The sequence below is a fragment of the Endocarpon pusillum genome (genome assembly GCF_000464535.1).
Source record: "Endocarpon pusillum Z07020 unplaced genomic scaffold scaffold371, whole genome shotgun sequence".
Lineage (NCBI taxonomy): Eukaryota > Fungi > Ascomycota > Eurotiomycetes > Verrucariales > Verrucariaceae > Endocarpon > Endocarpon pusillum.
The window spans coordinates 60,733-74,010 of record NW_006916354.1 but is presented as its reverse complement, the minus strand read 5'-3'; the positions used below and the strand labels follow the sequence as shown (position 1 = coordinate 74,010).

The 13,278-nt window shown below is 48.7% G+C and overlaps 3 protein-coding genes across 3 annotated transcripts; all 3 read left to right on the top strand.

Moving 5' to 3' along the window:
• Nucleotides 1-3,045: 3,045 nt before the first annotated feature.
• On the top strand, nt 3,046-3,685 carry EPUS_05994 (uncharacterized protein; the record flags this gene model as incomplete). Its single annotated transcript, XM_007804990.1, has 2 exons — nt 3,046-3,122; nt 3,178-3,685. The coding sequence occupies 2 exons, from the start codon at nt 3,046-3,048 to the stop codon at nt 3,683-3,685; spliced, it is 585 nt and encodes a 194-aa protein (XP_007803181.1).
• Nucleotides 3,686-7,485: 3,800 nt separating this feature from the next.
• On the top strand, nt 7,486-9,807 carry EPUS_05993 (uncharacterized protein; the record flags this gene model as incomplete). The annotated part of the gene is made up of 1 exon (XM_007804989.1): nt 7,486-9,807. The coding sequence occupies one exon, from the start codon at nt 7,486-7,488 to the stop codon at nt 9,805-9,807; it is 2,322 nt and encodes a 773-aa protein (XP_007803180.1).
• Nucleotides 9,808-12,012: 2,205 nt separating this feature from the next.
• Nucleotides 12,013-13,071, top strand: EPUS_05992 (uncharacterized protein; the record flags this gene model as incomplete). Its single annotated transcript, XM_007804988.1, has 3 exons — nt 12,013-12,024; nt 12,102-12,194; nt 12,322-13,071. 3 exons carry the CDS (start codon nt 12,013-12,015, stop codon nt 13,069-13,071), a joined length of 855 nt encoding a protein of 284 aa, XP_007803179.1.
• Nucleotides 13,072-13,278: the final 207 nt, after the last annotated feature.

Here is a 13,278-nt window from a genome sequence, read left to right as displayed (position 1 = left end):
AATCCCGCGTTGACCAAGTTTGCGGTGGATCAAATGATTCGAGAATGCTGCAACGCAGTACCCGAAGACAGGAGCAAGAAGACAATTGATACAACGCTGTAGCTGAGCTGGTAGTACGTTTCCAGCTTCATAGAGATCAGCCGAGAAGTTTATGGCTAGGTGGCAGGTGACATTTACATCTGGTACCAGCGCGCCCACTCTTGAGATAATCAGTCATAAGACTTGTACCGAAGATGACACAACTCACGCTCCATCGTACATGCCCATTACACCATTTGCTAGCACCAATCAGAAATGGCCACCGTGCACACTTGGACAGAAGCCCAACAAACTCACTGATTGAAGGTAGCGGAAACCCTCCAGCGTTTCTTCTTGGGGAATTCCAACGCTCAAGCGCATCAACATCGGTAGCTAACGGAGGTATCTGGCCACTAGCAGGATCATTGAAGGCGTTTTCTTGAATATTGAGAGTAGGCACCATTCCACATGATGAAAGGAGTGGAGCTCCCCGGATTGAGCTGGCCAAGATACTCCACTTTTGGCGATCCCAGCAGTTCGGGTCATATCTGTATTGATCTCCCCACTCACCTTGAGCAGAACATTCGTGAGCAAGAAAACAACAAATTGCCGCCGTCTTAGGTACTCGTCAACGCTGGTGAAGGAAGTTGTCTGGGCATTGCTCACATAGAACAAGATCAGACTACTAGAATTTCTAAGCGCATAGCAGCGATTTCGTGGTTTAGGTCTGACGTTGGCCACTTTCAGCTCCTTGCAAAAAGTGATCTAACTTATAAGCAGTAAGCGTACGGAGTCGTGCATAACGTCGCCACCAGGAACTAGAACCATATTAACACGAAAACAACTAGCTGCAATTTACTACGTATTCAAGTAAGCGTATATTCAATTGACTCCGTACTATTGGGGGGCCTGAAGTACTACGTGATGTTAGTCAGGTGCTTGTAGCGGCTAGGTCTTCTTATTGTATACGAGAACTATGATTCGTCAGTGTGAAGCTTATTTTGTATGTAACCCATCCTGACGGGCTAATTTGTTACATCTAACTTCTTTTAGACACAGCTGTTTTGTGCGAAGGACATTTATCAGTAAAGATACTAGTGCTGAGCTACATTACTTCAGGCCTCCCCCGTACTAGTACAAACCAGGTCGGCTGGGTGGACTCTCCCTGGTTCGTACTTATAATGGCACCTGTAGGCGAGTCCAGCTAAGCTACAGCAGCTCTATCAATCAGCTACGTGGCCCCGTTTGCAGGAGGCCTGAAGGCCCCAGGGCGCCACAATCTCTCCCGGCTCGATTGTTTCATCTTGTAGCAAATTGCGTATAGCAGTGGTAAACAGTTGTAGTGTACGGAGTGATGTCTCAAAAGTAATCAATATACGCTAACAAGGATGAGTAAAAGCTAGCCCTTTTTGTACTGGTCTAGTGATAGTAGGTACTACAGGGGGAGGCATAATGTCTGTCACCCCCGCACTAGTATCTTTGGACCAAAACAATTACTAAACAAGCGAGGCTAAGCAGCACTAATTCAAAGATGGATTAATCAGGGTTGGTGGTCTTTTTTGTATGGCTGCTTGATCTTGTAAGCTTTTTGATAACCAATTAGCTATCTGTGGACTCGTATCAGAACTAGTCACTACTAGCACTGTATTGACAAACATTATGCCTCCTACCGTAGTAGTATGGGCTTCGAGATGGTCAGAGGGGGCGGATGGCTGAAGCTTAACTGACACAGCTAGCCACGTTCAATGGCCTAAAGAGGGCCTTAGGGGTCTGAAGAAAAGGGGGTCACAGCAGCAGCTCTACTATAACTAGGGCTCCACCCTTAATAGCCATATGTTTTACGTGACATTTAAGCTTAGATCGAGTGTGCTAGTGGCACTCCAATTTTAGCGTATATTGATGACTTTTAATGCACGACGCTCTACTGGCTTCAGGAAATGTGGTCCACACCTTCAACATACTGATCAATGTCGCCATTGCAGGGCATTGACGCCGTACCTCACTGGCTTGCAAGATTCGCAGTATCGCATTGTGTAATCAATGATGCAGTTGCTGTACAAGCAGAGGTGAGATGAAATTCAATACGGAGTACTACTGAAGTGCAAAGGGATTATCAAACATGGGTATGTGGGCATGGTACGTAGTAAGTCTGACAGAACCATGTCGTCCCGAAGCAAGTAGACGAATAGCATGACCTACTACGTAAGCTTCCCAGTTTCTAACCACGACACACCACTCGTAGCTACTGGACACTGTCAGGCGGTGGATTCATCAATCCAGTGTGGTTTGAAACCTATCAGTGGAGTCAGTGAGGGGTACATCAATTAAGTGTGGTTCGAAACCCACAAGCGCTGTCCTTTTGGCGGAGTGGTTGATGTATCCCTTTTCTAGTGGTGCCCTTTTGGCGGAGTACTAACTACGGGGGAGGCATGAGTATCCCTAGCACGGCATTAGTATTTGCCACTCCGAACACTATGGGTACAGATAGCCCTGTCGGTTTTGTACGGCCCTTCTTGTTGATGTTAGCCAATCAGACAAACAAACTAATCTTAGTTGGGCGATTTCTGGGCACCTTATCCTCACTATGGCAAGGCGCTTACGTGGCGTTGTAACTCAGCTCTCCAAGGCTTTTCTAGCGCGATGCTACTACGTAGGGATCTTACTACGTATGCCTCCCCCGTAGTAGTTGATACACTATTTTTCTGACACCGCATTTTTTGCCGGCAGCAGCCCTGCCAGTGCTGTAGATCAGCCGTTGGCCTCCCTTTCAGGTCAATCAGGCTCTGAAATACGAGCCTTCCTGATTATTGATTAATATGATTGGTTTTGATCACTCTTCCCAATCCTCAGCTGTGCAGTACCTTTTAGTTATTTGTTCTTTCATCTTTGTTTTCTTTCCTCCTTTACATCACAACAACGGAAACAGCATCACTTTTTGGTTTTGATAACCCTTTACCAATTGTACAAGAGAATCCATACCAGATCCCATCATCACCAATTGGCGTGTCTCAGCCCCAACGATCAAGAATGCAGTTCAAGGCTTTCCTCGCGGCTGCCTTCGCTGCTACTGCTATGGCACAGGACAGCTCCCTCGCTTCCGAACTGTAAGCTACTAAATCCCCAGTTCTTGCCATTGCTCGGTGCCTTATATCTCTTCAGTGCATCCATCACATCAAACCTTGCCACGCTCAGTATTCCGCTTCCAAGCAACGAGCTTTCAATCTTTTCTGTCCTGGCAACCGCAGTTCCTCCCGGGTTTGTGACAGCACTCAGTGATCCTGCAGTTTCGGCTTCCTTCGCAAGCGAGTTGTCTGCTGGCAATGCCCCTTCCTGGTACTCTGCTCTGCCCTCAGATGTTAGAAGCTACATCGATGGCGCTGCCAGCGCTGCTAGCGCCGCTACAGACAATGCGTCGTTGTCTTCCGCCGTAGAGTCCATCACTGCCAGTATCAGTTCCGTTGCAGCCTCTGTTACCTCTCAACTCAGCGCAGATGCCAGTTCCGTAGGAGCATCTGTTAGCTCTCGACTCAGCGCAGCCTCTGCCTCTGCCTCTGCCACCGGCTCATCAAGCGCGACCTCAACGGGGGGTGCTCCTGCCCCTACTGGCGCCGTTGTTGCTAGTATGGCGGGTGTTATCGGCGTATTGGCTCTTGCCATCGGGTTGTAAGATGTCGGTTTCAAAAAGAAAGAGAAACCTTTCCTGTTGTTTTCAGAAAGGTTGCAAGGCGACGAGGAGAGAGTTTGGTGTCATTCATTTTCTTACAAATGTATAACCAGGTGGCCAGGATGGAGTCTGGCCAGAGAATAGCAGCATTGGGATCCTGATTTGCCATTCGTCACTGTATTTGCAATTTTGTTAGTAATCTAAACCCTCCACCAAATCCGCTCAAATCACTGCCTTTGACACTGCTCGCCAACGGCACCCTTCATGCCGTAATCTGTAGACCTATGCTCTGTAGATTGTGAAATTCATAGGACCATGTACCTTGCTAGGTATCACGAAAGGATTGCACCGTGACGTTGCGGGAATTTGAAACTGGCCCATTGGATCCTTGGCAATCACTCTTGGCACGTGCCACCAATTATTTTCCAAAACCTTCCTACGATTTTTCTTTTGATCGAGTTGTTCTCGCAATCTGCCGTGTTTGCCGAGGGGAGTGAGATCCTCTGTAGAATGGTGCACATTCTAGACCAGAGACTCAGGTACGCAACCTTCCGCGGCCGCATCTTCCCTGTGATCTGTCTGATGAACTCTATGAACGAACAATCCAAATCCTAGCATTTGTTGCGGAGTCAAACATATCTCTAGAATTACTCTGAAATTCCATTCTCACCCTTCACCAGTCTTTCACATTCAAAAACTACATATCCTAATTATCGCTTGATCTCAGATACCCGGCTGCAGCAAGACAGCACTTCCGATGGCTGTGAAATGCCGATTCAGGTTTCAGGTCTCAGGTCAACCGTTATAAAATCCTCAAAGGTGTGAAGATAGCTTTTTTCCCTTGCAATATTTCTAGTCTTAATGATGACTTCATGACACGAAAGGCATTCCTCATTCTTAACCATCATGTCGAATCTGTCAACTACAAGTTTCAGCCTTGTCTGACCCCCAACTGTTCTTCCCAGCTACTGCTCCCTGTACACAAATTGCATGGATGTCATACTGACTCGGAACTAGGTATGATTGAGAACAACACGTTCTAAATCTCTGCCTGTGCCTCGTGTCCACGCTCTGGTTCCCACCTCCGCAGGAGATCACACAAGAAAAGAGGGATGAGACAGAATTCATGAAGAACTTTGAACGAACGGGCGGACAGACTGCCGTACACATCCCAATTCTCCATCAAAAACAGGGCTTTACAAACCTTGTGGAGGATTGTGAAGAATGTGCTACTTGTTGAGAACTCGTCAGCTGATTGTCATCTTTTTTTGCACTTTTCTGCGGCTCGCCAAAATCAACGGAGGGAAACTGACTGATATCTTTAGGTAAACATATCATCCCAGTCCTTGTGCACCGAGCGGCAAATATCCTCTTTATGATGAATAATATTCACACTGTTTGAACCGGGTTCTACCTGGAAATGAACGTACATACACTGAAAATTCTGATTTAATGAGGTGAGCAACTTGAGCCCTTCTTGGTGAATGTTGCTAATTTTTTTAGCCTGACAGAGATGTTTTAAGCAGCGCTCATGTCCCTTATCTGCTTCTGAAGGCTCTCAAATCCATACTGACCTCTCTGCGTCTGCTAGGCTCAATTGATACCCAGTATACTGTTCAAGGTCAGTGAGTCTCAAATGCTTTCACTGGTAGCGTGTGCGTTACATGTGATGAATTTTACGTTCGCTGTGTTCTTACTGAAATCAATCATGTCGAACATACATCATCTTGGAGAACTGACCTATTACCCTACCCTTGCTATGCTGCATGACAGCTTCCCGATAACTCCTTGGAAATATCCTACATGTCTGACATTTAGTGTAGGCCTTCCACACTAGTCTGACCTTGTTCATCTCTCCCATCGATCGAGCAATCGCAATGGGGCGTCTTGTCCTAAGAACCTTGAAACCTAGGCCTCTGGCTCCGATTCAAAGGACGAACCTGATATTCATCCATCTCGAGTGATTGTGCGGAAACTTCCCTACGGACTTCAAGATGACGAACCACATGATTCATATATCCATGTTCCGAACTTTCAGCTCGTCAGAATATGCTTATGTAACAGGCCCACAATGTGTCCTATTCGCGACCGCTCCCAGCTTTTCGATTCTGTGCCAGAGTGTCGCGCTCTAGTCGCTCTATCAAGTTCAACGTAATTATTTGATATCCCGCTCGCTTGCTGTTTTGGCTATTGATTTGCCTTATCAGGATACTGCCATCCGCTTCTTGCGCATTCCTGCAGAGTTGTCTACCAAGATCGTGATCGAAGACAGGCAAAATGGCCTACGCAAAGCTCTCTTGGACTTCAAAATTAGCTCAACCGGATTGTATAATCTCATGCGCTGGCTTGCGCAAAAGGTCAGGGCGAAGAACGCAAGAGCCGCCAGACATCAGCGAAGGAGTTCATGTCACGTTGATTCAGCGACTGTCAACGGCTCTCCTGCGAGACAGAATTGGTGTAAAAGTCCTTATCAGAAATTGCGGGCGTACTTCTTCATTTATCCGCCATGTCGGGTTGCCTTGCTGATATAGTTATCCGACGGAACGAGTCAAGGAGGAGCCCCAGCAGAAAAGCCTGGAATTTGACAACAGACTCTTTATGGGCTTCTCAGGACCGAGCCATTCACCATCCCTTTACTGAAAATATCAGAGGCCTTCCATTCGAGACTCAGTACCAGTCCGCCATGTTCCCATCACCTCGTAAGGTTTGACGATGAAGGTCGGAATGTCTGAGCATCTGCTCTAAGACTCCACAGGCGCTCGGTGATCTGGTATCGGCAAGTATGAGTCTCTGCCCTTGGACCTCTAGGTCTGTCGAGGTCTTCCGTGGTAGCTAATCATAAACTATGCATTGTGTAATCACTGTATCCGAGAACAAACAACTGGATATTTGTTTTCTTTCGTGATACAGCCACCATGCTTGACACGATGTAACAATAAGCCCGCTCCAATGGTTTTCCAAGTACGATGGTGTTTGCTGTGCCTTATCAGCGCTCCGGTAAACCATTGCTTGTATGCAAAGATCCCCTCGAAATCATGCTGGCCTCTGCCATAAGTAATCAGTCCCTTCAATTCCGCAACACCAACACGTCAAGCTTCAGCAATTTTGTACTCCCTCTATCTACAACTAGTACCTAGCATCAGCTCGTCTGCTATTGTTCTTCCAGCCAACTTCCTGCTGATCGAGTTGTGTTGATAAAATCAATGCTCTAAACATGGGATCTCGTCTTTTCGACCCACCTTTATTCAAACACTCCTTCAACGATTCCATGTCAACGGGGAGCCCAAACATGCCCACCGCCCTCAGCCTCCATATTCTCAGAGGCAACGTTCATACGCCTCATGAAACCGTAGTATTCTTGCGGCCCGGTCAGCGCCAGCTCCACGCCCACCACAGCATTATCAAGAATAGGCCATATGTTGATTGTCGGTCATTCTAGGGGGGAACGCACCCATGGCTTTGGGTTCTGAGGGTTGCTGTAACCCAGAGTGGTAGCAGATGCAGGTACAGGTCGGGAGGCTGTCGTCCTACCTGAAGGACTTGCATAGCCAAGACAATTCGCCATCCGAAAGAGGCTTAGATCACTTGTTTTCGATACGAGTAGCACTTTCAGAGCTTTTGTGGCCAGACCTGTTCACCGCTATGGGATCAATCACTCGGTCTGGGTAAAATGTTGGGGAATAAAAAAGTCCTGTGGAATGGTGCAATTCTCAGAATTACGCTGATTCTGAAGAATTGTACTGTGATACCAAGTTCATTGCCTTTTACGAACTGTTTTCGTGGTAATCAAAGTGATCAGCATCATGGATAAAGTACTCAGCAAGATCCAAATGCACAGGATCAAATCTATTGATGTGAAGGCTAGTAAAAATGCTGAGATTCAACAATCGACAGATGAGCCAACAGTTGCTAGTGATGCCACACCGGAAACGCTTTGTGACACTTGCAAAGATATCAGGATCAAAGATCTCTTCCTTGATCGACCAGACAGACACGGTCACCGGCCTCAACAGGATACACCGACTCCGCCCTTACTAATGAATCTTGGATACTTGGACGATATAGTCAAGAAACCAGACTGTGTACTATGCCGTCTCGTCATTAGAGCGCTTGAAAAGAGCTGGACCTCTCTGCCCGTACGGTTCAACAAAGGACTGTTCCATGACTTCGCACGCACTGAAATTGTACTTGAGTCCTGCGAGGCAACAACGTCAGAGGGTCCGATCCGATCTATCGAGATCCACGTCGTCTGCGAAAGACGAAAACTCAACCGAGCCGAGGAGGATTGCGAGAAGAAGTTCCCGCCGGAGCTGCGTCTGCTTGTCGATGATGCACCTGTCTTGGGTCTTCAGGAGCACGGTCACGGGCGACTTATCTCTTCTGTCTGCGATATATCACTTATGGCTACCTGGTACAGGAAATGCAAGACAAATCATTCAGAAAACTGCGAGGATTTTAGGATTGTTAATGAACATGCGTTTGAAAACCCGGAAACAGATGAGGTGCCACAGCGTAGGCTGCCGCCGGACACGCGCCTGATTGATGTTCAAAAGATGCAGCTTGTGCCAGGAGAGGACGCGTGCGAGTTTGTGGCTTTGAGTTATGTTTGGGGGGATTTCAAGAACGACAAGTTTGAAACGAAGACAAGAAATCTCAAGAAACGGCAAAAGGAAAATGGCTTGGGTAAGGTAAGATGTCCCAGGACCGTCGCAGACGCCATCCGCTTAGTCAGAGAACTTAACATTAGATTTCTATGGGTGGATGCCCTATGTATTGTCCAAGATGGGGTTGACAAGGGAAATCAGATTCAGACTATGGACAGAATCTATGGCTTAGCTTCACTGGTCCTCGTGGCTGCTGGAGGTATTGACGCCAATGCCGGGCTGATTGGCTTTCGAGATAGTCCGAGAACAGGGAATGATCAGCACGTACAAGTCGTCCAGGGGCTACGGATAGTTGTGTCATCGCCACCACTTGACCACATTCTTGAAAAATCAATTTGGAATACAAGAGGCTGGACTTTCCAGGAATGGCATCTTGCTCGAAGGGCCTTGTTATTTACAGATCAACAAGTTTATTACGTCTGCTCCAGCACAAGTTTCTCAGAAGATATTGCCCTTGAGACAGTCAGCGCACATTCTTATATTGGCTTGATCCTCGAACAATGCACTGCCTCAACTTTGAGGCACTACCTGCCAAGCAGATACTCTCCCCTCACAGTGAACAGCGGATGGGCAGATTATCAAAAAATTGTCGAGAGCTATTCTCCTCGAGAACTTAAAAATCGGTCAGACATTCTTCTAGCAATTTCAGGTCTTTTAAATAATCTTCACCGTGCCAGCAGGAACCGTTTCATCTGCGGCATGTCGATTGGATTATTTCATGAAGCTTTATTTTGGGTTCCAACAGCAGATCGAGATGGCCTACGAAGGTTCTCTGACGTCAATCCTGTATTGTTCTACCCTACGTGGTCGTGGGCTGCATGGAATGGTCCTGTGAAGTACCACATCTTTCCAGCTAGCGATGAGCCTTTGATCGAGAAGTGGACAGTCATTTGTTTAGATGACAAGCTAGGGAACCCTCAGGTCAGCGTTCTCGGGACACCGCTATCAGAGCCTCAGGACGACCGATGGGTCGAAGGCAGCACTTCCCTTGCTGGTCGTCTGACAGCGGACGAAGAAGCAGAGAAACGTCGCAAGGGTACAGGAAACATGGTCGCGAACTGCTTGCAGCGGTGTTTTTTGACTTTTCAAGCCTCGATTGCAACCCTTCAAATTGCGCCCGTCCTCGACGACCTCAACTGCAGAGCTGATGGACTGCTCGATATGCCTGGCAGGCGGATTGGGATCGCACTGTTAAATAAACAGGCGACGGCGCTGCAGCGGATTGGGATGTCAACTGGCTTCCCTAAGGTCCAGTGCATTGCCATCTCGGTATCAAGGTCAACGATCAGTTATATGAATCAGCCTGGATTCACCATGCTTCGGAAGGACACGGAGTGGGTGAATATCATGCTAGTGACTCAGATGAAGGAGTGTTACTACCGCTTTGGAGTTGGACAAGTGTCGAAGTATGGATGGGAGAATTGGGCAGAGCCTGAGATCAGAGACATAGTTCTGGTTTAAGCAAGGGATGGGACATTACTCGGACTCGATCAGAGTCAGTCGTGGATGTTTCCATGGAATACTCAAACCTAAAGAACGTCTCACCGGAGGCCAAGGGAGAGGTAAGTACGATTGTTGAAGAACTCGGACTCCCTGCGCCAGCAACCAGCATTGCTGGGTCAAATGTGTCAGCTACCGCACGCTTGACATCTGCCCTTCGATAGGACTAGCCTGAATATTGCCAGCAACGAAAAATACTGCTGGGTCAGAAGCCGAAGAAACTAATCCGCGAAGACAAACATCTCCGCCGTCGCAAGCCAGACTCATGAAGCTTCCTGGTTTTGGACACTTCTTGCATTTATTCACTTTGACGATGTATTTCTGGATCTTTTGGGTCGGTCAGTGACTAGATGAGATCAGTGTGCACCGGACGTAACTGATGATTGGCCGGAATTGCCCGTTAGCGTCGAGGAGCAATTAGTCAGCCAAAACACTCGACGATTCTGTCTACCTTAACCCGGCTACAACGACAGGTTGAGCTCATGATCAGCGACCCAAAACCAGGTATTTTCCAGATACGCAGTAGCTTGTCAACAACTATGAACTTCACACTCCCTAAAAAAGGCTAATACTTGTTCACTTAACCGTCCAGGCCAGTCTCCCTCCCATGAAGATACCCTGCACAACAAGTACCATCAAGCCTATCCCATAGTGTCGCATTTTCTACCAGCTCCTGCTGCAGCATCACCGCGAAAGCGTCGTGTTGCTTGGAGTCACAAGCACGGCACGCCCGCTCGGCGCGTTTGGGCCCTCCAAGTCTGTATCCAGAGCGGTCGTGGCCAGGGAGTGCAATGTACGCCCAGTAAATAGGCTTCAAACACTTGTAACACGGATAGTAGCATGGTGATGGACAGGCATCTTCACCGAAGCAGCTCTGCATCTCAACTTCGTATCTCGACAATGCATCTCTGATGATAGACTTGTAGGCTTCGAGCAGATCGCGAATGACTCGGTGGACGCGTTTCATGTCAGTGAGAGTCGCGTAGTCAAGAAAGACGAGGATGTTCAGGTGGAGTTCAGATGGAAGCTTGAGAAATGATGGCATTGCCAATCACTGTCTGAACGGGTGATGCTTCGTTGAATATAGAGATGTTTAGCAAGTGGAGGTGTTATCAAGCAACGGAAATATTGGGTTTCAGGTCGCGGCAATGCCGGTGAGAGGAGTTAAATTTCTTGAAGATAGGAATCACTCGTTCACATGGCGTAAGTGAGGAGGGCCGTTTGAATCCAACAAAAAATCGTTTTCATATTTGACTTTCACCTCGACGAGCATCACACTCACTTACTTGTTTGAATCCCTCCCAGATATGTTACCTGCAACATGTACTACACACTTCCCGGGCGGCCTCACTTCGTGATGTATGCAGAGACTTGCCCAGATCGGAAGAAATTTCTTTTTTTTATTCTTCTTCTTCATCCTCGGAGCCTGTCCACCCTTGTCGTCATGCCATGTCCAGACAGTGGAAGCGCCTTCATAGAACGGAGAACAGGCGTGCTCAGCAGTCAGGGCCAGAGTCACCAGAACCACAATCTCCACCGTGGGGAGTCGGATGATTCGATACTGGATAGGACGTTTCTGTCCATCGTAGATTGCTCTCTCCTCAAGAGGGCTGCCGGTGGTATCCTCGACGCCATCCGAATAGAGGTAGATAGGTCTCGGCTGCTGAGTGCATGGCGGCAGAGCACACCATATTCGAGTCTCGCTTCCCTCTACTCCCTCTACCCGCACCCTCGAATCCAGTTGCCATATACTTTCAGGCTATTGTTTTTTCCCTGCGGTTGGGTGGGACTTCGTGGAAGTTAATCATTTGCCAGCGAGACAGCGAGACAGCGGTACCGACGTCTTGCAGACACTTGTTGACCCCACGGGGATACTGCAGATCCATCGACCTGCATTGCGCGCGACGGCAGACATGCTGCAGGTCACAGCAGTGCCTTCGTAGTACAGTGCCTACAGTGCCTTACAGTGCCTCCATGTAAGGCTACTGCGGTCCTGTCAAGTCTGTCACCAAGACAATCGGGACCTGACTTGTAAATCGAGGTTAGATGACTTCCATACTGGGTATGGCTTACGTTACGCCAAGGAGTTCCCGTCTGGAGGACAATATGGTTCAAGCTACGGTACAGTAAGCCGTTTCGCTTCATCAGACTTCAATCCACGGAGCTATGGTCATCGCGGTACGTCCTCGTCATGTCTGCATACTACTGTCGCCCGAGAAGCTACGATACTATAATTGACCTGCCTAATCGAGCAGGCAGTGGGACAGATCTGCTCGACGGCATCGCTATCACACAATCTCACGCAATGCCAGACGCTGGTGCGTAGAGCAGCAGCCGCGGGAGCAAAAGTAGGGGGCCCCAACTACTCTTTTGCATTATCATTATCGTACGATCTGTTGCTGTCTTCTACACGTCATGCCCTCCTCGACCCGAAATCGCTCATCCTCACAGCCTGCATATTCATTCCTAACTTAGGCGCTCTTCCTCCCTGAAGCTTCCGACTACATCGCCTCCTCTTCCTCCGAAACAATCTCCCTCGTCCAATCGGTGACTTCCAGTCCCTTCGTTCTCGGCCTCCAACATGAAGCGCGAACCTCCACCCTCCCGATCAACGTCGGCATCCACGAACCCGCCGATGGGGCCAACAAAGTCAAGAACACCCTGATCTGGATCAACGAGCATGGCACCGTGACAAGCCGCTACCAGAAACTCCACCTCTTCGACGTCGACATCCCCGGCGGACCAGTCCTGAAAGAAAGCAACAGCGTCGAAGCCGGCAGGGACATCGTCCCTCCAATCGACACCCCAATCGGGAAGATCGGCATGATGATCTGCTTTGACCTCCGCTTCCCCGAGATATCACTTCGGCTGACGCGGCAAGGCGCGCAGGTGTTGGTCTATCCGTCCGCGTTTACGGTCCCGACTGGCAAGGCACATTGGGAGACGCTGCTGAGAGGTAGGGCGATCGAGAATCAGGCGTTTGTCCTTGCGGCGGCGCAGTGTGGGAGGCACAACGGGAAGAGGGTAAGCTATGGAGACTCGATTGTGATAGGGCCGTGGGGTGAGGTGATAGGGAGGTCGGAGCGGGTGGAGGATGCGGATGCTGAGCGGGAAGGGGAAAGGGAACCACAGCTGTTGCTTGTGGATTTGGATTTGGGATTGGTGGAGAAGGCGAGGAGGGAGCTTCCACTTCTGAGGAGGACCGACGTGTATCCTGAGATTTAGTAGCCCAGCAATGGGAAATTCTTTACATCAGCCCTCTTGTACCTGGATACGTGCTCGAGCCAAATTCGATGATCAGCCTGTCAAATATTGGGAACCGGTGAGCATCCTGATGGGCGCGTGTCTTCCGCAATCGGCCATATCGACGATAAAATGTTGTTACTGGTGTAGAATGTATGCCTTAGAACCGTAGTGGCTCGCTGCATCTGA